The sequence below is a fragment of the Rhinolophus sinicus genome, linkage group LG13, assembly GCF_036562045.2.
Source record: "Rhinolophus sinicus isolate RSC01 linkage group LG13, ASM3656204v1, whole genome shotgun sequence".
In the NCBI taxonomy this organism is placed as follows: Eukaryota; Metazoa; Chordata; class Mammalia; order Chiroptera; family Rhinolophidae; genus Rhinolophus; species Rhinolophus sinicus.
This window is the reverse complement of record NC_133762.1, coordinates 27543454-27570062: the sequence shown is the minus strand read 5'-3', so window position 1 is coordinate 27570062 and position 26609 is coordinate 27543454. Positions and strand designations below refer to the sequence as shown.

At 47.8% G+C, this 26609-nt stretch overlaps 2 protein-coding genes across 28 annotated transcripts in view; one reads left to right on the top strand and one right to left on the bottom strand.

The window, feature by feature from the left end:
• Nucleotides 1–3107, top strand: part of EYA2 (EYA transcriptional coactivator and phosphatase 2) — a 217741-nt gene extending 214634 nt beyond the window's left edge. Inside the window, exon 16 of the mRNA XM_074317592.1 lies at nt 2313–3107. Within this exon, the coding sequence (XP_074173693.1) occupies nt 2313–2393 (81 nt within the window). The 3' untranslated portion in view covers nt 2394–3107. The remainder of the gene's footprint in view (nt 1–2312) is intronic.
• A 10745-nt stretch (nt 3108–13852) lies between these two features.
• ZMYND8 (zinc finger MYND-type containing 8) overlaps nt 13853–26609 on the bottom strand; it is a 110076-nt gene continuing 97319 nt past the window's right edge. For 16 of the 27 annotated variants that reach the window (XM_074318089.1, XM_074318070.1, XM_074318073.1 and 13 more), the window contains 6 exons: nt 26332–26410; nt 24247–24486; nt 22307–22467; nt 21221–21287; nt 17377–17460; nt 13853–15417 (listed from right to left, as the gene is read on the bottom strand). In XM_074318089.1, coding sequence (XP_074174190.1) covers nt 15278–15417; nt 17377–17460; nt 21221–21287; nt 22307–22467; nt 24247–24486; nt 26332–26410 — 771 coding nt within the window. In that variant the 3' untranslated portion in view covers nt 13853–15277. The remainder of the gene's footprint in view (nt 15418–17376; nt 17461–21220; nt 21288–22306; nt 22468–24246; nt 24487–26331; nt 26411–26609) is intronic. The other 11 variants (XM_074318074.1, XM_074318077.1, XM_074318081.1 and 8 more) reach the window with 2 other exon arrangements.

Below are 26609 nucleotides of genomic sequence, written 5' to 3'. Positions count from 1 at the left end.
GTTTAGCACAATGCATGGCACATAGTAGGCACTTCGTGATTGTATTATTTATGATTCTTCCTGGCTTGCCACTAATTTAACTTTGGTTAAGTCCATTTTCTGTTCTCTCTGTCATCCCCTACTTGAAAAAAGATGTTTATGTTTTTGTTTCTGGGGGGTTTTTTTTGTTTGTTTTGGTGGTTTAGGGAGATAATAAACAGTGTCTGACTCAATAACGGTTGATTTAAAAGATTATTATTTAAAACATTGTGTATCACAGGCTTACACAATGAAATCCAAACTCTGCATCATGACACACAGGAACTTGACTCAACCAGCCTTTCTCCACCCCCACCCCTACACACACACACACACACACACACACACACACACACACACACTCTGGGGACAGAGTCCCAGAGAGCAGTTTCCAGGCTCTCGGCCTCACGTGGAAAGGTGGTGGCTCGGGTAGTAGATGGTCATCAGCTGTGACTAGTTGGCCATCAGCTGTTACTGGTTAGCCATTAGCCACTGATATAACTGCCCTGGCTGACCTAGCAAGCGCGGATTGCAGTTAGCAAGTGGGGTTGGTTGGCAGAGAAGCTGACGGTGGGTTGTGGATCGTGTGGCTCCTGCTTCCTGTGTCTCCAACCCAGCCGCCAGCAAGACTATAGTGGTATGACTCCCCTATCTATGGCTCTGTGGGTGTTTCTTTTTTACCTCACTATGTCCTGCGTTCTTGTGCGGGGAACGGGACCAGAGACCCCACATGACACCCCGCATCACACACACACACACACACACACCATGTCAAAACCACTTCACATGGTTGTGTTCTCAAGTCACCTTCCCCCATGCGCCCTTGTATGTCCTTGGCTCCCCCAGGGATGCCCTGCCTGGGACGTCCTTCCCTTCAACCACCCGCCAGTCATGAAATCCTCATTCATCTTTCACAGCTCAGTCCCCACGCACCTCTCTTCCTCTGGGACACCTGTCCCAGCCGCACCCCAATCTCTGCCACCAAAAGGGAGGCTGCTTCCTCTTGTCAGCTTCCACGACATTTTATTTACACCGACCTTAATGACTTTTGAAGTCCTCATGATGTAGTCTTTTTATTATTTTTTAAACTACTGAAAACACCCAAATTCATCCCTCCACATACATAGCCGTTTGCCCTGCCTCCTTCGTGCTTTGTCTTAGATTTCTGCAGCTATGTTCCGTGTGCATAGACAGTCACAATAGCAGCCGTATGTACTGAACACTTGGTATATGTGTCTGTGCCGGAAGGGGCCGCAACAGTCGTAACAAGCAAATATTATCCCCATTTTACAGACAAGCAGCAGAGTCAATTGTCTAAGGTCACGCAGCTGATGACGGCAGCGAAAAGCTTGGGGAAGGGCACTCTGCTAACGCTTCTGCTGTGGAAATGGTTCACAAATTTCTCTCCATCTGAGTGATTTCTTCCCAGGATCCACGTTAACACACCACTTCTTACACCAGTCAAAGCTTTTGTTGTGTCTGTATAGAGCCTATACTATCATCTACTTAATGTGTTCCTTTCAAACAACTCACTCCTGTTTAGAATTGAAAACTTGATCCCATGGCAGTAATGCAGAGCGAACATCAGCTGCTATAAAGAAAACGATAAAAACAAAAGTGACAAAGAAAGAAAGTGATTGTCATCCTGTGCACCGTGGCCTGTCCAGCCCTGTCTGTTCAGATGGAGATTAGTAGGTGGTAGGGAGGGTTAAGGACACACCAGCATCTCGCCGAGACTTGCTTCTTGAACTACCGTGTCTCCTGGAAAATAAGACCTAGCGGGACAATCAGCTTTAATGCATCTTTTGGAGCAAAATTAATATGACCTGGTATTATATTATAATTTTATTATAGTATACCGGGTCTTATAGTAAAATAAGACCAGGTCTTATATTAATTTTTGCTCCAAAAGACGCATTAGAGCTGATTGTCCGGCTAGGTCTTATTTTCCGGGAAACACAGTAGCAGGACTGAGAACAAATGTATAAAAAGGAATAGCTTCCTCACTGGTCCCCATGGAGGGAAGAGGTTCAGACAGGCTGATTGGCAGCACAGGACAAGCCAATCAGAAAAGGTGCAGAGGGAATAGAACCGGTGTGGCCAGACTGGTGGGTACTGGCCAGGTGGTAGTTTGCCCGATGACATTATGTGTCTCCCAGTTTGGAAAATGCCGAAATGCTCTGCTGACCCGAGTTGACGTCTCATAAGCCTCTATGGATGCGGCATCCAGGGGGCTGCAGGGGGCCATGGAGCAGGGATGTCACTAACCCTGTGGCTGGTGTTCTGTGTTCCAGCACAACATGCCTTTCTGGCGGATATCCTGCCATGCCGACCTGGAGGCACTGAGGCACGCCCTGGAGCTGGAGTATTTATAGCAGAACCCACAGCATCGCCACCTGCCATCACAGGTGCCTCCACCCACCCAGATCCCTTACCTTCCCTCCTCCCGCCAGATGCTGGACACTGGGCAGGGTCCCTACAGCCAACAGGACGTGTCTGGTGACCACCTCAGAAGCTGGCCTTTCCTTCCAAACACGGATCCTGAGAAGCAGAGTACCCAGCAGTGGTTTTGGAATATTTAACTTTGGGGAAAAGGGCTGGCTGAGAGTCCAGACTTTTCTACAAGACTCACAGAACAAAAGCAAGGAATTGCTGATTTGGGGGAGGGCTGGTGATGAGGAGGGGGCAGGCTCGTTTTTTGTTTTTTGTTTTTCTTTTTAATTTATGGACTAATCTCATTACTCCGGTATTATGCTCTCGTACCTGTGTTGTTGGTTTTCTTAGTCATTGGTTTGGTTTGGTTTTTTTAAACTGGCATGTGGGGTGGCGCACAGTTCTAATTTAAGCACTCTGCTCCAAGTTGTGCTTTGGGGGGACAATCATTTTTCAACAATTGGTGAGGGAGGCGATTCGGGGCTGTCGGGAAGACTATCGCTTATTTTTGTTTTTAATGACCTAACCTGATGTCATGTGGACAGTGCACGTGCCTTATGCTGCCATCTTGTTTTCTAGGATGAGGGACCCTGGGGAGGAGGCGGTACTTTGTGACAAATAAAAGGCATTAAATAAAACCACGTTTACATTTTGAAGTGGGTAGGGTGTCACTACTTTATTACCACACCTGAGGATTCTGAGTGTGTTGGTCTTTGCAGAACCTTCTCAGTTGCAAAGGAATAAAATCTAACTCAAACTGGCTGAAGCTAAAAAAAAAGACAATCTTCATAAACTTTAGGTGATATCTGTCTTCAGGCATCACTGGATGCAGCCGATCAAACTATTTTCTCCTGTGTGATCTTACTTCTCAGACAGGTTCTTCCCTGTGTGGGAAAGATGGCTCCAAGAATCTTTTAGCAAAACCACACCCGCAGCAAGAGAGCACGTCCTGCAAAGGGTTTCTGACAAAAAGCCCCAGGATTGTGTTTCATTGGCCAAGCCTGAGTCATAGGCTACCCACAGAGCTGGATTCGGGGCTTCAGCCCTCATGAACAGAAAGCTGGGAGAGCTGGTCACCCAAAGGAAAAATCCGTGGGCTATTACTATACTAAAAGAAGTAGGGGAAATTAGGGTTGGGCTGGAAAATCCATTCCTGTGATAAGACTGCGTTTTCCAGTGGGTGAGCCAAGGATCCAGTGGATGGGGCAGGGAGGGACATTTGGAGAAGTTCTGAGGACATCTTGAGCACGTTTACTGCCCACAGAGTTCCAAGCAGGCCCTGGATCCATCTGATTAGATGCTAAACGTAAGTATGGGCTCCTCCCTCTATCCATGTTGGTGAAATCCAGGGTTAGCAGTTGGCTGGTGTATCCATGTTGGTGGAGGTGGGAGATGACTCGGGGCTTGGAGTGTCAGAGCTAGAATCTCTGATGGATAGGAAGTCGTGACCAAGGATGAGAGACTCCCCCACTAGACTCTGAGCTCCCTGGGGGCAGGTTCTGTTGGTTTCATCTCTGTATCCCCAGAATCAAGCACAGAGTGATGTGCTTGGAATCAACCCACAGAGGGAATGCTGGCACAAATTGGACTCCCATGATAGATGAGAAGGAAGGAAGGAGGGAAATAAAATTGGAATCACAGTCAGATAGACATTTGGACAAATGGATGAATATATGGTTAGATAGTTGGGTGGGTGAGTGGATGGTTGGTTAGGTGATTGGTTGGATGGTTGAGAATAGGAAGATGATTGGCTAGCTGGGTGATTGGCAGATGGATGGATAAATGGATGGATAAGTATGTTGGGATGACTAGATGGATGGTTTTATATAGAGAGCATATGGGTGGATGGATGATTGGATGGGTGACTGAATTGATAACCAAATGGTTGTGTGATGAGATGAATGGATGGATAGTTGTTTGGATGAGTGAATGGTTGTGTGGTTTTATGGAAAGACAGATAGATGGTTAGGTGGGTGAGTGATTGGATAAATGAGTGCGTAGACATTTCGATGGGTAGGTGGAGCTTGTTTCTAGCCAGAGTTGCCCCCCAAATGACGACACTAGCCCTTTCCCCGTGGGTCCCATGATGTTGGTGCAAAAGCTGAGGAAAACAGTTCTGTAAATCAGGTGACCTCTTGCCCCATCCCAGGAAGCCTCAACCCCACTGAGCCACCATTGCCAAAGTGGGGCAGTGGTGGTCTCAGAGGTCTCCCAGGGTCAGGCACACCTGGGAAAGCCCTGTCAGGTTTCAGAGCATCCTACCTGGTTAAGCCGGAGTTGACCATTTACCAGGTGCTCTTCTTGACTTTCGGATGCAGACAGAGGCAGTTCTGACCCTCATGGAGCTGACTTTCCTGCGCAGGGAACCCACCAGAAAGCAGGCAGAGGAACTGTGAGACCCAGACTTTCTCACTCACCAGCCTTGTCCTTCAAGAAGAAAGGCGGAGGGGCCGGCCTGGTGGCTTAGGCGGTAGGCGCTCCATGCTCCTAACTCTGAAGGCTGCCGGTTCGATTCCCACATGGGCCAGTGGGCTCTCAACCACAAGGTTGCCAGTTCAATTCCTCGAGTTCCGCAAAGGATGGTGGGCTCCACCCCCTGCAACTAAGATTGAACACTGCACCTTGAGCTAAGCTGCCTCTGAGCTCCCAGATGGCTCAGTTGGTTGGAGCGCATCCTCTCAACCACAAGGTTGCCGGTTCGACTCCCGCAAGGGATGGTGGACTGTGCCCCCTGCAACTAGCAACGGCAACTGGTTTTACAGAACTGTGAGCTGCGCCCTCCTAAGACTGAAAGGACAATAACTTGACTTGGAAAAAAGTCCTGGAAGTACACACTGTTCCCCAATAAAGTCCTGTTCCCCTGCCCCCATAAAATCTTTAAAAAAAAGAAAAGAAGAAGAAGAAAGGCGGAGAGGGCTGGCCAGAGCAGGAAACCAGCACATACACCCAGTTCCTTCACATACCCCGTCACAGGCTTGCTTCTCCCCTTGAGCCACAACCTCAGTCCCCTTCCAAGAACTGCCTTGAGGTCAGGAGGGGAGAAGGGGCTGTGTGGCCCCCAGTGGGGAGGCGAAGGTGGATCTTGGAGGCCTAAGTCAGCCAACTTCAAGACTAGTTGAAAGGGATCCTGAGAGCATCCGTTTGGAAGAGACCACATATCTGTCCAGTGAAACATTCAGAGTCTATAGAGTGGTCCCTGTGTTTGTCCCACAGGTAAACATGGCGGGTCTTTTTGTTGGCTGAGATTTTGACTTTCAGAATACATGATGTCTCCCTGTTCTGCCAGAGATGGAGGCTGCTTTCCTCAGTCAGGAAGGGAGGATTGGGGTGATGCGATGCAGGGTAAACGGAACCACATGGGGGCGCTGTGGACGGGCTGGTCACCTCTGAGGAGGTGACATGTGAGCTCAGACCAGGACGATGAGAAAAGCTGGGGAAAGCATTCCAGGGAGAGGCACAGGAAGTACTGAGTTTCAAGACAAGCAAGAGGGAGATTTCCAGCTGGAGGGAAAGAAAGGAGGCCAGAGTGGCTGGAGACCAGGACAAAGGCCAGGGGTCAGAGGACAAGGCCGGACCAGATCTGGTTTGACCCTTTGGGTCATGGAGTTTGGATTTTATTCTAAATCCAATGAGAAAACACCAGAGTTTTAAGCAGGAGAGTGGCATGATCTGATTTACATTTGAAAAAACCAGCCCGGCTGCTGTGGGGAGAATGGTTTGGAGGGGGAAGGATGGAGGCAGGGTGTACAGTCAAAAACAACAGATCATGCGTTTCCTCATGAACTTAAAGGGGATTTTCTAATTTCATTTTATAATTTACACACAGTGTAGTGCACAAAGCACAAATATGCATCTTGATGTATTTTTACCTGTGATTACACGTGGGTAACCACCACCCAGATCAAGATGGAAGACAAGACTTTCCAGGCCCCAGAAAACTCCCCTGTAGCCCTTCCCAGCCTCTACCCACATTCCACAACTCTCCTGGTTTCTGTCACCTAGTTTGACCTGATCTAGTTCATATAAACGGACCCATACAGAATGTACCCTTCTGTGCCTGGCTTCGGTCACTCATGATGTTTTTTGAGATGCCTCCAGCTCGTTGCATGGATCTGCAGTTCGTTCTGGGTAAAGAAGAATCTGAGTTGAGAATTCTACTGGACCGTTCTCCCCACGGCCGTTTCAACCCCCGTGTTGCCAGCTCAGTGCAGGCGGAACTATGCCCTCCGGTGACCACGAGAGGGCAGTGCGACCCCGCAGCCGGGCCCAGCCTCCCGCAGGTGCCTCCTGAAGTCAGGCGGGTGAAACAAGGCAGGATTCCGAAAGCATCTCCTTCCGGCTGCGCCCAGGCTTCAGTGACATGTTGACTTGCCTCATCCGCAGTGGAGATCCCAGGAGAGAGCAGTGTCTATGCTGGGGGACAAATGGGCACTGCGGTGACCTCCGGAGAAATCCAGCACCACAGGACTGGGAAGGGCTTGTTCCTGCCCAGCTTTAAAAGTTGCCGGCTCCAATTTTTAATAATGTGATTGTAATACTAGTTTAAATTGTATGAAAATTTGGGGGATTTATTTTTATATCCAGAAATTCATTTGAGGATGCTGATAAGCTGGCTCCAGCCAAATACTGCTTTTAAAATTCCATCATTAAGTATCTGGCAAAAAAAAAGAGTTTTAAGTGAACTCTGGCTATAGGTGAGGAGGGCGTTTCTTTGCCCGTGAAACCCCCACCCGACTCCATGGGTACCTGGGCCACAGAGACTCAAAGCCCTGGGATCCTACTGGCCAGCTGGTGTGGTTGAATGAAAAGCTGCAATTACAAGTCCTGCTTCTAACATTTATTAAACACCTACTATGTCCGCAAACCCCTAACCTCCATTAGCTCACTTCATCCTCACAACCACCCATGGCCCTGTCTGGAGAGGAAGGATAGCAGGATGGTGAAGATGTGGGCATGGGATCAGATCCCAGGTCTTCCTTTTGCTACCTGTGGGAACATCACCTCTCTGAACCCCAGCTCTTCAGCTATAAAATGGGGGTGACAATGAACCAACCTCACACATTTGTTGACAGCACAGAATGTATTCAGACATGCACAACACTTAGAACAATGGCTTTCAACCTTTCTGACTGCACTCCTCGATAAGAAATGCACATTACATCAAGACCCAGTAACACACACATGCATGTGTGTATATATGAGTGTATGTCTGCCATGAGTGTATAGAACCAAAATGTGTTTCACAAAGCAATGCCTACCCATGCTGCTACGAGGAATCCTTTTTTCCATCCTGTTCTATTTTGTTTTCAAATGATGCAAGTCACAATCCACTGCATCAATCTCAGAACACATTATTTGGAAAATACTAGTTTAGAGAAAGGCTTGGGAAACCATGTTGTTTTCAGAAGTCTCATTTTACAGAGGGAAGGGAATGAGGTTGTGGCTTGCCCACAGCCTCTGAACCGAAAGGTGACATAGTATAGACTCTGAACCAGCATCTTTGACCCCTAAATTCATGCCCTTCAGCCCGAGGTTGCAAACTGGGGGCTCACCGGCCAGATCTGGTCCACCGACCAGTTTTACTAATGTGCTCCTCACACTATGTTCTCCAGCTTTGATTCAACTGTTTAACACTTGAGAGATTTCACTGAAAATCTGAATTTTCAATTTCTCTCCAAAAAAAAGTGGCACTGGGCCTACACTTGCATATAATCAACTGCAGCAGGTGATTTCCAGCCTGTTTGCCACCGTCCCCACCTCACCCTACTGCCTCCCTCACACACACAAAGCCAAGCATCAGTTGCCATTTAGCGTCACACATGCCTGCTGTGTTTTCCATAGTAGAGAAATATTTTTCTATCAAAAGTAGTAAAACAAAACTGAAACCAAGGGACCTACATCTTTCAAGGTGAAAATCAATGCACAAATCTACTCTAACAAGTTTCATTTGCAAAGAAAACATTTCTACATCGTCTTTACCCCCCACCTGATCCACTGGTTTCTATTCCCTGTCTGGTCCTGGATGCAGAGTGTGAAATTCCCATCTTAACCACCACCCTGTATCTACCTCTGTCTGTTTTGTCCACTGCTATGTCCCCAGCACCTGAAACTGCCCAGCTAAGCACGGGTGCCTAATTAAGAACGAAGAAGTGGGGGAGGCCAGGAGGCTCAGTTAGTTAGAGTGCGAGCTCTGGGCAATGGGGCTGCCGGTTCGATTTCCACATGGGCCAGCGAGCTGCGCCCTCCACAACTAGATTGAAGTCAATGAGCCTGGGTGGCCAGATGGCTCAGCTGTTTGGAACGCGAGCTCTCAACCACAGGGTTGCCAGTTCATCAGTCTGGGTTCAAGTCTGTCATCAGTCTGGGTTCAAGTCCAGCTTCTGCCACTAACTAGCTGTGTGGCCTCAGGCAGCTTCCTAAGTGTCTCTGGGCCTGATGTCCTCAGCAGCAAAACGCAGGGTATTAGGATGCAGTGTATGTAAATAGCCTGGACTGTAGAAGATACTGTGTAGATGAAGTTCCCTTCTTCGCCTTCAGTTCATCAAGGTGAACCAAGGTCAAACTCAATTGTCCTAACGAGCTGTCTCTAGTGCCCAGCTGGCCTGGCCCCGGACCATTAACACATCATGTCCTGAAAAGAGCCCTGGGCAGAGAAAGCCCTGGGCCAGATAGCAAAGCCAATTGTTGAATCCCCGGCTGTATCTCTGGGTGAGAACTGGCTTGTTCAACATCCCTCCTCCTTCTGCTGTATCTTCCTGAATTGAGGAAGCTGGGAAGCTGCAAATTGTTCCCCAGGCCCCTTACAGCCAGGGGTCTGGAGCAGTTAAGGGCCCACCAATCAGCTGTGTTCACAGACACTGTATGTGGTACTGAGTTAAGTGGGGAGAAAGGTGGCTGCCCAGAGCCTGCAGGTGCAGACCAGAATGAAGCTGGTGCAGGGCAGGCCCAGCAGCTGGTACGTCTGCTCGAGTCAGCAGCCATGCTTCCTGAGCCTGTGGGAGCAGCGCCACCTCCACCTCACCCCACCAGCAGCCCAGTCCTGCAGTGTGGCTTCCTCAGCCTTCCTTGTCATTCTGTAAATAGTCATAATGTGTCGATCACATCCATTCAGGGAAGCAGTCAGATCTGGCCCATCAGTTTGGGGCAAGTAATTTACGATGGCAATTAGACCTTATACAGTGGGAGGAGCTGGGGAGGTGAAGGTCTGAAAAGGGGCATCTGGCGTCACCAACCAGGCACTCTGAGAGGCCATGAGGCACGTCCAGCCACCCGAGTCTGCAGAGAGGCATGGGTAGGGAAATTGGTGGGGACCCATTGCCTGTGCAGACAGACATCCAGAGGAGGGCCCAGTGCTGACGTCCAGGAGCCAGGAAGAAGACCTGGTCTCAGCGCGGAGGACAGCAAGGACCAGCAAAGCCTGCTGGCACGTCTGCCACTGTCTGTCACCACACCTGGCCTCAATGACTTTGCAAGGGAAGAGGCCGCTGCTTCGTTTCCACCTTCAAAAATCTCACCCAACTTGCTCCTTTGGGTCAATTCTAACTCGGAATCATTCAAGGAAAGGGATTCCGGGGAAACTGATACAACACAGATTACAGACCAGTGGGCTCACTCAACCCTTCTGCTTTAACTGGGTGAATTCTGCTCTCTACAACTGGCCAGACTGACAGAAACTTTGGACAATTCTGCAGTGGGTGCTGCCAATATTTTTGTCAACCCAAGGGCTTTTGTTTAGACAATTTCTTACCTTCGGAATCTGCACCAAAAGCAGCCTGAATCTTACTTTTTCAGCCTCTCTTGCAGTTAGAATGTAAGCATGTGACCTAGGCTCAACCAATCAGATAGCCCAGATGGTACCCAGGCTCAGCCAATCAAATACATCCTGAAGGCACTTACACTCAGTCAATCAGATACACCCATCTCACCTCCCACCTCTCCTCAGACCTCTCTCCCTCTCTAATCTCATCAGTCCCACCCCCACCCCAAAGCCCTCCACTCTGGCCTCACCAGGCTGACTTCTCTTCCTGGAAGATGCCAGGTCCCCACCTCAGGCCTTTTATATTTGCTCTTCCTTCTTCCTGGGATGTTTTCCCAACCAAGTTAGTGGCTCTCAGCTCTGGCGGCCCATGAGGATCACCTGAGGAACTTTTAAAAAGTAAAGACACCCAAGCAGCACCTCAGAGAGACCCGTGTCTTATTCAGGGAAGGGGGTGGCACCTGGGCATTATTGGTTTGTTGTGGTATCTCCCCAGGAGCTTCTGCTGCTCAGCCAGAGTTTAGAATCACTGCCCTAGACATCATGACTCTGTCCCACCCTCTTCAGGTTTCTTCTGCTCAGAGTGCAGCTCCTCAGAGAGGCTGTTTGCAATCACACCATGTACCTCCCCTCCTTACCCTGCTTATTCACCTTCAGTGTTTCCATCCCGTCTAGATACTGTGTTTTCCTGAAAATAAGACCTAACCAGAAAAGAAGCCCTAGCATGATTTTTCAGGATGACATCCCCTGAAAATAAGCCCTAATGTGTCTTTTGGAGCAAACATTAATATAAGACCGGGTCTTATTTTCAGGGAAACACGGTAGTATTCTAAGCATATTTGACTGCTTCTCAGTGAGAATGTCACATGCGTGAGGACAGAGGCTGCCATCTGCTTTGTCCAGTGCTGTATCCCCTGTGCTTGGTTCAAACAGAGGCTCAGTAAGTTGCTGGAACAACTTGGCCCCACCTTCTTGTCTCATCAAGGTCCGGCTCCTTCTCTAGGACTGCAGTTCTGCATGATGGCCACCAGGTGGCGAGAGTGCCCGATTGCATTCAAGGTCACCCCTAGCCGGTCCCGGCCGGGTGCTGTCCCCTGCCTGGCCATTGCAAAGAGACAGGAGCAAGAACCACGGCAGACCCCATCGTGCCTCCCTCTTCTCATTAGATTCAAAGACTTTGGGCATCTGAAAACACTCAACCCAGGTTAAAGTCGGAAGAACCCCCGTCTGGAACTTTCCAGCCCTTCCCCTTGTATCTGGCCGCTCACTGACCCTCCGGAGTTGCAGTCACTTGGGGTAAGACCCACGAGCCCCCTCACACAGCACATGACTCACACGCGCGCAGGTCTGTTTGCCTGCCAGCGGTGGGGGATAATCTGTGTATCCAGCAACGGAGGGCTGTGACGGGCACCCATCCCCTTCCACATTCCAGGACCTCAGACTGCAGAGGCACGAAGCCACGCTGGACCTGTACCAACATGAACCACGCCACCCCACCCCCAGATTCATGGTTAAGTAAAAAGGGGAACAGACGTGTATCAAGACGTGTATCAAATGCTGACATTTCTGTACAGAAAGGCGAGAGAAGACGTCCTCTGCATTGGTTTGGAAATGCCGACTCTGAGGGATGCGCAAGGAGGGACGACGCACGCACGGGGAGGGGGAAGGGGAGCCTCTCCATCTTTTCAAATTTGAGGCATGTGACTATTACATCATCAAATAAACAGTAAATTTCTATATGTTTAAAAAGCAATCATTTCTCTACCACTGAGTAAGCCACTTCCTGCTGGGATGTCCTTTCTAAGACGGGAAACTGCTGCTGGGACGGGAAGGGAGGGAGTTGGGGCGGGGGAAGGCAGAGATACTTCAGGTGAGGAAAGCTGAGGCTGCCTGTTGGAACCTGCCCCACCACTTAAGAGCCTTGTGCCCTTCCTTGGAGACCGAGTAGTGAACAGGGACGGGTAACTTTGCTCAGGGACGTGGCAAAAAACTAGTAAGAGGTCGAGACAGAGGGTAATGGGAGCTGGAGGTGGCTACAGAGGTGGCATCTGAAAGGCAACCTGAAGACTAAGGTGCCAGCCATGAAAGATGGCAGTGGGGTAATGTGCCTTCCCTCTCGCAGCCTTGGCCTCTTACCCCTAAATGGACTGTGTCCACCGCCTCTTCTGTGGTCTTCAGGATAAACTGAGGTAATACAGGGAAGGTGCACATGCACACCCAATAAAAGGAAACAAAAAAATTTTTAACCTCAAAAATAACGAGTAAGGGTGAACAGATGGCTCAGTTGGTTAGAGCGCCGTCGCTCAACCACAAGGTTACCAGTTCGACTCCCCCAAGGGATGATGGGCTGCACCCCCTGCAACTAACAACGGCGACTGGACCTGGAGCTGAGCTGCGCCCTCCACAACTAAGATCAAAAGGACAACTTGACTTGGATGGAGCTGATCAGTCCTCGGAAAAACACACCTCTCTCCCCCAATAAAAAGCCCTAGAAATACACACTGTTCCCCAATAAAGTCCTGTTCCCTCCCCTCCCCCCACAAAAAAAAGACGAATAATCAAATAATGCCCCATCTACTGGAAAGAGCAGTTAAATACAAGTCGAATGAGACTCTCACAGGTGGCCTTTAGCTAGTCACTTCTGGGGCTTGTTTCTACATCAGCCAGTAGGTCACATCAGGGTGGCCAATGGCTCTTTCTGGGTTGGCTCGTGACCAAGGATCAAGGGGAAAATCAAAGCCTGCCATGTGAATGCCCCAGACCACTGACTAGAACAGCCAGTGCCCTCCCTGCCTTGCTCACTCCTCTAAGTCACACAGGCCTTCTTGATGGTCATCGAGCGTCAAGCTCACACATGCCCCAGGTCCTTTGCACTTGCTGGTCACTGTCTGTGATGCTCACCCACGTTCTCTTCCCCACCGCCAGCAACTCATTCATGCCTCAGGTCAGATGACCCCTCCTGGGAGAAGCCCGCGCGTGGTCTCAGCTGGTGTCGCTGCCTTCACCCTTGGTCCTGCTCTAAACTGTCCCCATTGTTCTTTTCACAGAACTGGTCAGCAAATGGCTGTGGGCCAAGGCCAGCCCATTCCCTGCTTTTGTACGGGCCGGGCTGGGAACTGAGAACCATGTTTACATTTTTAAATGGTTGAAAACAATCATTTTGTGACACGTGGAAATTAAACAAGCAGGTGTGCCTGGGCAGTGCTGACGTCACACGCTGCCCACGCAACTCCTATTAGCTCAGGCTTCCATCTCGGCCAGGGCAAGACAATTCACTCCCTGCCCACTGGTTTTCTAAGACGGACCCAGGATTTCCCTTCGGTTTCACATCTCTATCACAATGTCCAAGGAGCTGGTGGACTTCCCAAGAAAGCATCCACCACCGGCTGCCCTTGTTCATAAGGTGCTACCACCTGTGCAGACATTCTTGACCTCTGGCCTGGCTGCCTGTGTTTGGTCGTGCAAACCTGACACGGCCATCCGGACTGAAGGGAAAACTGCAAATTCGAGGACGACCAAGCCATTTTTCCAAAACAGTTTTAATTAAAAAAAGGTGAAGAATCTGAAAAAATTGGGGGAGGGAAGGAACCCAAAAGAGCATATACCGTGTGAGTCCACTGGCTCAGTCACAAAGAAACACCATCATCAAAAAAGATATTTAAGTTTAATACAAATTTTATACAAAGAAAATGTGAAAAAATACTTCCATATGCTAAAAGCAATTATGCTTCACAAATAAGGCCAGCTAGGCTATTTTTTTTTTTTTTTGACAACTGCAATTCACAAATGTTCTTTCTCTCCTGTTTTCTTCTAATACTCTTTATTTCTTCTCTAATATGGGTAACTAGCTGGAAACTGTACAGTTCGCATCCTCTTATCAACAATGAAGAGAAAATAAACGAGACTAAAATGTACAACAAAATGTACTGGAATGATATCGTACAATTAATTTTCCCATATACATACATCACCTTTTGCTTTGTTCAATGCTTTTTCGTTTACACAACATACAAAATGGTACTACAGCATACGTAGTGTAACAGACAGCATGGTGGGTGTCTTTTCTCTCACACTGCCTTTGTTTCATGCTTACATAAAAACGTAAAATTCCATCATATAAATACTACAGACATGCTTCATCCCAGACTCAAATGCTCTCTGCGTGCGTCTTGCCTCTGAGTTCTTGCTTCCGAGAAGCACCTCATCTCTTCCCAAGTGTGTGTGAGTGTGTTTAAAGGAACCACAAAGCAAAGATAAGCTTCCTCTTTGTTCCAGACCTTCCGACTCTGACACTTTCTGTATGTTCTTCTGTTCTGCAATTCAGTTGAGCGGGGCTTGTTTCTGTTTCTCTTCTGTAAACAAGGACATTATGTTTTCCCTTTTAGGAGTAAAGTCATCATGTAAATCACATAAAATAAACTAGCTTCTCCATGTGTCCTTCGGGGCCAGAGAGCTTGCATTTGATACCATAGTAATGTAGTATTTGAAGGGGGCCAATGGCTCGATGTTACGTGCCCACGACAGCACAGAATCTGTGCCGGAACTCATGGTCCTAGCGTGCTGCGTCCAGATGTACGAAGGAAAGCGGCTCACGTTGCCCTGGGCACCCCAGGATGAGGACCTGTGTGCAACAGCCACCCCTGGGCTCAGTCCCCATACATTATGTGACAGAGGGGCTGATGGACCATTTCTTCTCCAACATCAAAACATTCTTTTTGTTGTTGGGTGTTGTTTTTTTTTAATTGCTTTTCTTTTTTTTTTTTTATAAGTTAAAGTCAATACAAATATAAAAAGGGGAAGGTACTCTAGGCTCGATGACATCCACAAATTGTACATTATTTACAACTAAAGCGTAGGTTTCGTGTGAGTGGAACCGTCCTCAGGCAAAGCTAATGCTGGACGTTATGTAGTGTAGGTGCCCCCTATGCAAAGGCTGAGTCTGACTGTTGGGAATTCTCAAGTCTGAACGTGGTACTGCTCCTGCCTCACGTTTCCTTGCGGCTTCCTGTTTTCCTGGGGTCTGTTTTTTTTTTCCTCCCGGGGGTGGATGGCTTGTGTCGCAACTTGTCCCTAGTCCCAGAAGGTGTCCAGCCGAGACTCTTTCGGGATGAGACTCTTCGAACTGGTACTGGCGTTGTGCTCAGAACGCGACGACCCTCGCTTTTCATCGTTACTGCTCCAGCAACTGGATTTACTACTCCGGGAATGGTCTGAGGAGGAAAACCAACAAAGAGAAGTGTTTAGCATCCCTGCCCACCTCCACCGAAGCAGAAATGTCCCACCACTTGACCTGTACCTCCTCTCCAGGAAGCCACCTTCCCCTCCCCACTCCACAATACTGATGATTAAATACTGCCACCACTGATGTCCCCAAATGTGTGGGTCTGCAGAGCACAAAGGCAGAACACCTTTGTTTTTTTAGGGTTTAACAGCATCTGGTGGGAACACAATAGGGTGTCATGCTCACAGAGAATAAAGATTAGTGAGAAAGGCACTAAATTGCTGAAGAAAGCACTGTGGGGGCCTGGGTACCCTTGTGACATGACTGAATGACACCACGCAACCCATGCACTTGTTTCTAACCTTGGCCATGGGCAAAAGGCACCAAAATTTGGCATTCGATATACTTACTTACATCAGACGTTTCTTTCTTTAATCAATTTATAGGCAACTCGAAAAAACAGACTTATAACCAAACCACGCAAAGGAGCAGACCATAAAGAAGGACTGTGGACCAGAATGGTCAGTCCAACTAGGAATACAGACCCACTGGCTCCCAGTAAGGACAAGCTTGAGGGTCACTGCAAGATGCAGAACCAGAGTAAGACCTAAGAGAGCTTCACGGATGTGTCTACCACAAGGAGCGCAATACTGACCGAGTAAGAAATGAGGAAGTTGAAGGAAGAGCCAGACGAGGCATCTGTAAAAACTGTCAAACAACCCAGGCCTGAGGCTCAGTGGACAGTCGGTGACAAGACCTATCAGCAAACTACTAAGATCCCATCGTATCTGAGCGCACGTACCAAGTTCACACAGGTTGGGACAAAACTTTTTTTTTAACTTTTTGACGTGTGGTGATTATAGTTCATTGAAAGAAGTCAACTGTTGACTTCCAGTCACGATGGCGGAGAAGGTAAACACGGTGCTCGCCTCCTCCCACGACCACCTCACTTACAACTCAACTACAGAACCACCATCATTGAGAATCGCCTGAAGTCCAGCTGAACAGAAGTCTTATAGGTGAGGACATACAGAAGAAGCCACGTTGACACTGAAATGTTTAGATCTGACACCAAAACCTTGGTATGGACAATAAAAGAATAATAAACTGAATCTCATTTAACAAAAACAGTCCACTGTCAAGCTTAGGGACAGAATCGGAATGAGTGAGGAGGGGATCCTATCATCACACAGGGGGATGACAGTTCTTATCACCTGGTAAAAAGACATGCATGTGTGTTGTCACGAGTTCTGTTTCTGGAAGATAAACAGTGAAGAGAATAAGGATCGCCAAGGGGATGTAGTCACTCAGAGGGAACTCTTTTTAGCCACTTGCATCAATGATCGAAAAGGGGCAGGGTTCTGCCATCAGTCAAGGGTGGACTTGTAACAACCCTTCTTCTACCTCTTAGGTATTCTTCCGGATTTGTGATGCCTACACCTTTAGTTTTTCTGGAAGGTCTCTGGAGGGTGGTATAGCTGATCATCACCGTACATGAGAAAACCCTACAACAATTCAGTCAAGCCACAGAGAAGGAGCTAGAAGAAAAGGAAGCAGGGCTGAGCTTAGTACAAAAGCTGCGTTGCAGAGCCAGGCTGTATCTGCAGGGCCTGACTCCTCACATGGACAGGACATGGGGCACTGGCTGGTGTGGCCGATCACTGCAGGGGAGAACCAGTGTTAATCTAGGACCCTTGATGCAAAGAGCGAGGACGAGGCCCCCAAGAAGCCAAACCATATACTCTGGCTCTCTCATTTCCTACTACAGTTTGGACGGCCACCAGAGGCCCAGCTAAGAAGAAATACAAGCTAAAACAAGACCCGTCACGCAAAGGAACAGAAGGCACGCCCCACAAAGAAACACACACTCACAAATACACACAAAATGAGCCTTCTGCATGCCAGGAAAAATTTCCTGGCAGCTTTTGTGAGACAGGATTATACTTACACTTCTGGGCTGGGTAGGTGGGGTGCGGCTGGTGGTCTGTGGTGGTTGGGGCATAGGTGGGTTGCTTGTCACACCTGTCGCTAACTGAAGAGATAGGACAGGTAGCCTCAGAGTCTGTCAGAGCTCAAATCCATACAACCCCAAAGCACTCACTATTTTTGTTCATCAATAAGATACAGCTCTTAAAAATAGTGTGTTTACGTCATCATTCTCCAATTTATATATTCACAGGAGACTAAAGCTTTTCAAAAAATGCATATTAAACCATAAACAGGACCACTGGACACGGCATGGCCTGACAGGTGGAAATAAGGTATACAGTGACATTAAGAGCCAACTTTGTAAGCCACAGATTCTCAAAATTTTGAGAGCAAAATCCTCAACCACTGGCTGCACCGATAGCCTAACTCAGCCAGAGAAAGAGGTGTCAGAACCAAAGTAAGATACGAGGCACCACCCAAGGAAATCAGATTACTTAGGGCAAGTGATAACTAATCTACGGCCAAGGGTGGTGACAAAAAAGGGAGGGGACAGCAACGAAGGTGCCTGTGGGGAGGCCAATCGAGGAAGGGGGTACAGACGAGCTACCACAGGCTATCAAGTGAGCCACATTCTCAGCACCGATGGTAGGATACCAACAAATAACACCTGAAATTCAAGAGTCAAAAATCAGGGACACGAAAGGTATCTCCATAAAATAACTGATACGGTGAAGAGTTTGTTAGGGAATAACTGAAGATGTCATCAAGGAAAAGAAATAGAAGCTCCAGGAAAAAATAAGTGTGGGCAAGAATGGAAAGGCACTCACAGTACACTATGTGGCTCTGCACCAAACGGCACGGTCACAATGATGGAAACGCCAAGTTATCGCATTTCGATTTTTCAGACTCGGCCAACAGTCTGTAGCGGGAAGACTCAGTTGCAGTTCTAGAACAGAGCTCATGTCCTCAACCTTGAAGATGGGAAAGGCACAGCGGAGATGGAAAGTCTGGATATGACAGAGGTAGGAGAGGTGAGGGAGGAGATGGGCCACCAAGAGAGGGACCAAGAGACACTGCCTCTAGCCGACAGAACAGGAACTAAAGAGTAAGTGTTGTATCTGACCAGAGTAACCCAGAGCCCATAAAACAGTGCTGTAAGTAATTTGGGATGAGGAGGGGAGAAGACAGGTCATATATGACTCTAACTCTCATCTTTTAAAGGTCGAAAATCAACAAGCAATTTCTAAAGCTGAAGTCCAAAAAGAGAAGTAGAGGGATGAACATGATTTACAAATAAGAAGGCAAGTACCAGACACACAACACAGCAGTAGACACTGGGACCAGCTCTGCTTTTCCCCGTGCGATTTCAGTTCTTCTAACTATGTGCATGTAATGCTTTGCTTCAAATCTGAAAATGAACAGACAAGCCAACAGGAGGGGTCCATGCCCACATCAAGAAAGCTCATACCCCCTACTGCACCTTTCGTCTTCCTCCCAACTACACTCCTCCCCTTGCCATCCTAGTACCAGATGCTTCTAAAGAGCTCAGATCCCACTGTTTTATAGAGCCCACTTTCCTCTACAAGATGTCATCTGCATTGCCACCAATAGCAACAGCGGGTGCAGACGTTAAGTTAGACGTACAAGGAATTCGAAGGGGAGCTGTCCGCCTTGTTCACCACTAAACTCCCAGCCCTAACACAGGGCCTGGCCCCAGATTCACTAAACAAACGCTGGTATACCTCCAACTCTCTGCAAAAGCCCAGTGCCATGCACCCTCCAAGAATCGAAAGTAGAATTTGGGATCTACCCCTCTCCCTTCCTGTCCCCTCCTCCCCTTTGCTGCTCCCCCTTCTTCCTCCTCCATCAAGTCAACAGACTCTTGGACATCATTTTCTCCTCCCCAAGCCACCTGGCACCAAGTCACCAGCATCTACCAGGGCATCTTGCCTCCTCTCCCCAATTCGAACCTTCCTTTCCACCCCATTGGACACCAGTGTGCTTCAGGTTGGGGTCAGCCAACTATGGTCCAGGCCAAATCCATCCCAATGCCTGTTTTTTCAAATATAGTCTCACTAGAGCGTGGCCATACTCACTTGTTTATGTATTATCTACGTCTGCTTTCATCCTACAATGGCAGAGTGGAGCTGTTGGAACAGCGGCCCTGTGGCCCGCAAAGCTTAAAATATTTCCTATGTGGCCCTTCATAGAGTTTGCCGCCCCCTGGGCTAGGTGATACTTTATTCACCTCAGAACTGGAATATGGTGCAGCTTCCAACTACGCTCCTGGCTACAGTCCCGCTGATTCCAACAGATTCTATACACCGCGGCATCATTCCTCTTCCCAACGCCATTATCCGGCCGTTTTGCGGCTCCACAACCCTAACAGCGCCCCCTGTCGGAAAGAGTGTTTCTCCAACGGGCCTTTCTCACACCACCTGTACAATTCTGACACATCCACAATCGTCCTACATACTACCTAATTCATGTTTTTGTTTTAAACTCATTTTTGAACTTAAATAAAGCAGAAACTCGCATATCACCAGCAAATGCAGAAAATCGATAATACTTGCCATGCGTAGAAGCCAAGGTTACCAACAAACATAATGAAAACCAAATTGCAGTATTCATTTCTAGGTGCGCATCGTGCTACTCAGGTCTAAAGGCGGCTTTCTCTTTGCTAAAAAGAGAAACTGGAAAATATCAGAGATGCAAAAGACGTCTCTGCACCAAAGTGAACTTGTTCTCAGAAATTGAAAGGGAAGTGAGAAGGGAGTTACTTTTTCAACAGGTTGTTCAATTGTATTTCATGCCAAATTTATATTCTCCCTAAAATCAGTTCATGCCACTCCCTCTTATCCCCATCTCATCCCCTTCTGATCCCACTCTACAGCCCCCACTATCCAGCCCCCAGGCACCCTAACAATGACATCACTACTTCCTCTACGTACTTAATATGCAAAAATGAAATAAAATTTTTGGAATTATCCAGCAGAGAGAAACATCTTAGAGCTGAAGGGCCTTAAATTAAGCAGAACTGTGCTCAAGGAAAAAACCTTCTCTGAACCCTTCTGGAATGACCCAAAATAGTACATTTAGGAGGGTACAGACCCTTTAGGCTAGAAAGAAGGACAGCTCAAATCTTACAAAAGAGAAAAACCACAAGTTAGTTTCAGAAAACCCCCAAATACAGCCTACCAGGTTATTTATTCCCTAAGAGGAAAGGTTTCACAGAAAGAGCAATCACCTAAAATTTTTCTTCATTTCTCTAATGGCTCAAGTGCCCTCATCCACCAAATGCAGGTGTTGGGACCTCAGGAATAAAGTTTCCCACGTTTTCATTTCCTGTGGTTACTTCCCTGAGGGCGGAAGAATTGCCTGACCCAAATGCACATCTACCCACCCCAGGTCAGCAACAGAACCTTCTGTCCAAATGAAGTTTTATGTGGAACCCCAATACATAAAACAAATGCAGCAGAACCTCAAATAACATCATTTCGTTCAATGTTATAACATTGATGAGATGCCGTAGAAACTTCCCTCTCATGTCTATCAATTAGCCTATGTAACAATGGTTTTTGTCCTATGTCATTTCACTTTAAGCTGCAATACCTATCCACAACATTAAGTGAGAACTTACTGTACGGGTAAATACTGATGTTTGGAGAGGTGTCTGAAAGCTGACTTGCCCAGCCACTCCCTCACCCCCCACTGACCCGCCCAGGGCACCCCCAAGGATCCCTGAGGATCCACAGTAGTTGAAAAACCACTGCCATTAACCCTTATAGTTCTCTCTGACAAAATGGCTTCCCTCTGCCAGTGTGGAATGTGAGAGCACCTTTTCCCACCAGGGGGCAACATACCAGAGCCTTGGTTGGAGCCTAAGAGAATGGAGGAGGGCGTCTCCCTGGAGCCAGAAAGGTCGAGGGTCTAGAAATACAAAGAGAGAGAGATGGACTCAAGGCACTGGGGCCAATGTAGCCCCCAGGGAAGCCCAGGGATCCGTGGGGGTGCTCATTTCTGCCCCCCAGGCACCTTTGTGCCCTCTGCCTGGTGTGCTCAGGCAGGGGAGGCCTGGTCAGCGGGGGTGGCCCTCCATCTACGCTCTGTTTCCAGACTGAACAGGCTGGAACACAGCACTGGGATGGCCCCTTACTCAACCCTGTAACCACAGCTTCCAGAACGTTCACTGTTTCCTCAACTTCCCTCACTGGCCTACCCACCCTCCAGATTTGTGCCATATCCAAAAAGGAAGTGTATTACTCCAAAATTATATTAATTCATTTTTATTTCACATTAACCTCTAACTAGGCCATAATATCAATACCAAAAAAAAAGGGTTTTGACTGTTGAGATAATGACTTATTTTTTTCTCCTAATACACATTGAAATACATACATAGTGACTAAGAATGTAAAAAGTTACCCAATGTGCCACCTAAAATAATGTTTGCCTACAATCCATGTTACCTATACCACACACTGACAAGCTAAGCAGTACAACCTTCGCTGTCCAATATGGCAGCCACCAGTCACATGTGAGTGTAAGGATTTAAATTAACTTAAATAAAATGTAAAATCCAGGTCCTCGGTCACACTGGCCACAATTCAAGTGCTGGGCCAGCGGCTACCATATTGGTCGGAGCAGACAGAACACGTTTATCATCACAGAAGGTTCTACTAGACAATGCTGTTTGGAACTTCGAGAGTCGGCGGGAAGCAGCTGTCAAATCACACAAATGTCAAAGTGGGCTCCACCCCGGTCCACAAGTCCCCGGTGAAAAAGAACCCTGCTAAGACTCTGTCATCTCCACCTATAGCCTGACTGCCCCACCTTGAAGACACACATGCCTACTACAAAGGGGGACTTTCAGGCGGGCAGGCAAGGGGGATAGGTCCTGCTTGGCCCCAAGGGTTGGTGCCACTGGCCAAAGGCGTGCAGGTACTCACCGAGCCACTGTCCTTGCTTTTCTCGGCAGACGTCTCCTTGTCTTTGGAGGCGCTGGCTGTTTCTGCAGGGGCTGCCTGCGTGCTGGAGGAACCTCCCTGGGCTGACTTGTTTAGTGTTTCTGTGTTCACCTCGGTATCTGCTTCCTGCTGAGGGGCGGTAGCTGGGAGTGAAGGGGAGAGAAGCTACGTGTAAGCTGAGCGTGATGGCTTCTGGACCTGCAGGGAGCCCTGCTCTGCACACGTGCACCGGGCTCAGTAAACCAACCCAACCACCACCTGTAACGGAGGCAGCTGCTGCTCAGGCCCACCCACCCAGGGCACGCGTGCAGGTGCACCGTGGCCAGACCTCCACAGTTTCCCAGAAGCGGGAATTCCAGACCCTGTGTGAAAATGTTAATTTTTATAGTAATTCATGTTTGATTAAATCATCCTGGAGATGAAAGCTCGTTCATGAATCAAATGAAGGCCATCATCGAGAGCCAGCTACTGCTGATCTAGAATTACTCACTTCATCAATTCTAGTTTGAGACCTATTTCAGCCCTGTGGAACTGCTTCCTTCTAAGGCAAGGTGGGGAAATCCATGTGTAAAGCAACCTGATGGCAGAGGCACAGAGCATCTGGAGACGGTAGAAATTTGGACAAAGTGATAAACAGGGCATTTGAGAGAAATTTCAAAGGACGGACATTATGATGCCACAAAGAAAGGAAAGCTGAAGGGCCATCTTGTAATAACACAAAAGGCTCATCAGACACATTCCAGAACTTAGGAGAATTTAACTCCACGGCAGGAAGAGATGTAAAGTCACTATTAAGACACCTCTCTAAGGAAGGTTAAAGGACACGACAATGTATGGTTTAAAATTGCCTTTTTTAAAATGACAAAATAGCAGGAGGTCAGTATAGAGCAGGAGTCGGCAAAGTAACCACCAGTTTTTGTAAATAAAAGTTTTACTGGAACGTAGCAACGCCTGCCATTTACACAGACTACGGCTGCTTTGGCCCTACAGAGGTGAGCAGTTTCCACAGACCACATGGCCCACACATATCCTAAAATATTTACTCCCTGGACTTTCACAAAAAGAGGCGGCCAACCCTGGTCTAGAGGGTGCTTCTCAAACTTGGCCTTTTACACATCACCTTTGAAAAGTTTGCCAGTCTGCAGACATACTTCCTTGTCATGTTATTTATATTGTTTTTATTTAAATAAATTCTCTACAATGGAGTAGAGTTTTAATTCTAAACATATAAAGCTAATATTATTTGCCACAAAGAAAAGCTAACTGTAAAAATTACTTTTAAAATAGTATTAATAAATTCTAACTAGACAGCCCTGAGACCTGCTTGTTCTGTGTTAGAGACTACAGACAGATTAGTTCCACACCAACACTTTTTCCTTCCGATCAAAAAAGGGAATCCTTATTATTTAAAGCCGTGAGTTCAGGATTACTTAAAAAGTAGGTTTTCTCAACTTTGGCACCATTTCATTGACATTTTGGGCCAGATCATTCACTCTTCGTTGTGGGGAGCTACCCTACGCACTGTTCAGTGTTTAGCAGCATCGGGGGCCTCTACCCGCTAGATGCCAGTAGCACCCCCCTCTTATAACCACTGCAAATGTCTGCTGTTATTGCCAATGTTTTGAGGACACAAATAGTTCCCCCAGTTGAGAACCACTCACATGGAATCAAAATCACCTAGGCTGTCATTACAAGGCCCACACTTTGGCAAACCACGCAAAGACGAGCAGAGTTTCGCAACACCTGTACCTCGAGTCTCAAGTACCTGGGTGCAGCTCTCGTGTGTGTAAGGGAGTGAAAGACGAGGGACTGGGCAAGCCACCCTTGCTGTGTCAGCCCCCTCTGTGGCCCTGTGGTCCGCGGGGGGAGCCAAACACCCACCCCGCTGCAGCCTGGGACAGGAGTTGCCTTGGCGGCAGTACCTGACTGGGTGCAGGACTTCATATGCTCGGGCCAGTGGGCCTGCTGGCAGGGGTAGTCGCAGTAGCTGGTGTTCCAACAGCAGTAGAAAATGGCCTCCTTCTTGCAGTTGGCACACCACTGCTTCTTCTTGGTCTCGTCCACAGCCTGCTGCTTTTCCAGCTCCAGCTGCTTCTTCACCTCGGCGATGAGCCGGTCCCGCTCCTGCTCCAGGCTCTGTCGCATCTCCGCCATGGTCAGCTCTGACGGAGGAGGGGAGAGGACACTGGCTTCATCACCCGTCTCCTGGCCCGGGGTGTGGGGTTATTCAGACCAGATCAGAAGGGAGGTACAGGGTGGGGATTCCAACAGACACAGATATGGATCCTGGCTTGGAAATGCCCTGGCTGTGTGACCCTCTGGGCCAGTAACCACGCCAAGCCTCAGTCTTCATCTGTAAAATGGTCACTCATCACCATGAACTGACAGAGCTGCTTAATGACATAGTAAGGTAATGAGACAAATCTCAATCATGATACAGCAGTAATGGGAACCCCTCACTGGTTCTGTGGGAAGCCTTCAAATAAACCCTGAAAAGAATTTCCACTAAATTCACTTTGAAGTTTGTCATAAGTGTAAGCCTTTTTTTCTATCAAATACTTATATGGCACCTACCATATGCAGGCATTATTCCAAGCACTTTATAAATATTAAATAATTTAATCCTTATACCAATCCTACGAGGTAAACACTATGATACCCCTTTCACAGATGAGGAAACTGAGGTGCACAGCTAGTAAGGGCAGAGTTGGGACTGGAACTCAGACACGATTTCTTTTTAGTGTGTTTAGTTAGTGACAATGGATCCAATCTACCAGACGGCGGGCGCTGTGTGTGACCACTACGCTAACAGGACAACTACCCAATTTCTCTAATTTTACGTCATACAACAAGTCCATTTGCAATTCACCTGGGAGCAACCTGCATACTAAGGCAGATGGCTCCTTGATTCTTTAAAATCCTCTTTCTGAAATTAGAAAAAGACCCCTCCAAACCAGACCTGTAAAGAACATTAACCCTTTGTCAAGAAGAAAACATATTCAGCCAGACACATCCTTTTTGTCACTCGCCATTGCCTCTACCTAGGAGCCTGCAGACCATGGCAAGTTCTGGCCAACCCACATATATATGTTTTCGAATGTGCAGCCAACATTTAAAAATGGAGAGACTCTGCAGAAAAATAGATTTTTCAACTTTACTAGAAAAACAAGAAGCAACATCCAAATAAACCTACACGGCAACAAGCTAAAAGAACAGAAGGCTCCTTCTCTGGTTGGCTTCTCCATAAGGATTCAAGTTTATATGGCCCAAGTTCAATATGCATCACCAGTGAGCAGGTAGGCACACCTGGGCAGGGCTCCCAAACAAAAGAGAATCTACGGTTTCCAGCATTCAGACTCTGAGGCTGGTATGACATGAGGGTCTAAAACCCACGAGCTCTACCTTTGGGGAGAAAAACCTTTTAACAATATTTATACAGAATGGTAGGTAAAATAGCTGTCAATCTAACCCAGGGACCAACAAAGTACCTTTGTTGGTAACAGCGTGGGCTGCACAGTCCATATTCCAGAATTTGCTAAAATACTCAATAGTCAATGAAATTAGGAGGGAAAGTCTGGACTTAAATCACAGTTGTGTGATTTTGAACAACTTCCCCTCAGCTTCTTCATCGGAAAACTGGGGTAAGAGAGGCCTTTAGCGTAAGGGTTTCTGTAAGAATTAAATTAGCTAATTCATGAAAAAATACTTATAACAGTTCCTGGCACAAAGTTAAGAGTTCAGTAAGTAGAAGATTCTACTACTATTATTACTATGATCTTGTTGCTGATGTTGGTTGGTATTTTGAAGAGAGGAAAGGAGGGTGCTGTTTATAGCTGCTTTTATGCCTGCTTTTATACCTGGCTTCTCCAGGTTGGACTCTCCAGGAGGCTGTGGTCTCCCCAGGGGTGGTACAACCCCTAGCCTACTTCTGACTCAATTCACATCTGGGCCTGACACCCAAGATGGTCACAGCCATAACTTCCTCAGTACCATTCGCCAGGCCTTACCCAAGTTGTGTTTCATTTCGGAGAGTTCTTGCTGGTGCAGCCACTGCAGCTTCTCGATCTCAATCCTCAGCCTGCGAATCTGTAACAAAAGAGTTAAGACTTGAGAAGCGTGTCTGGGTGCCATTCACCAGCAAGGCCCAGAGGCTCCACCTCTCACCATAAGGGTTGAGAGCACATGCTGACCCGAGGAGCAGGCAGCCTAGATCTGTGCCAATCTCCCCACAGCTACAATCGAGACAGGCCAGTGGGTTAACCCAAATTCACAAGAACTTGTTCCA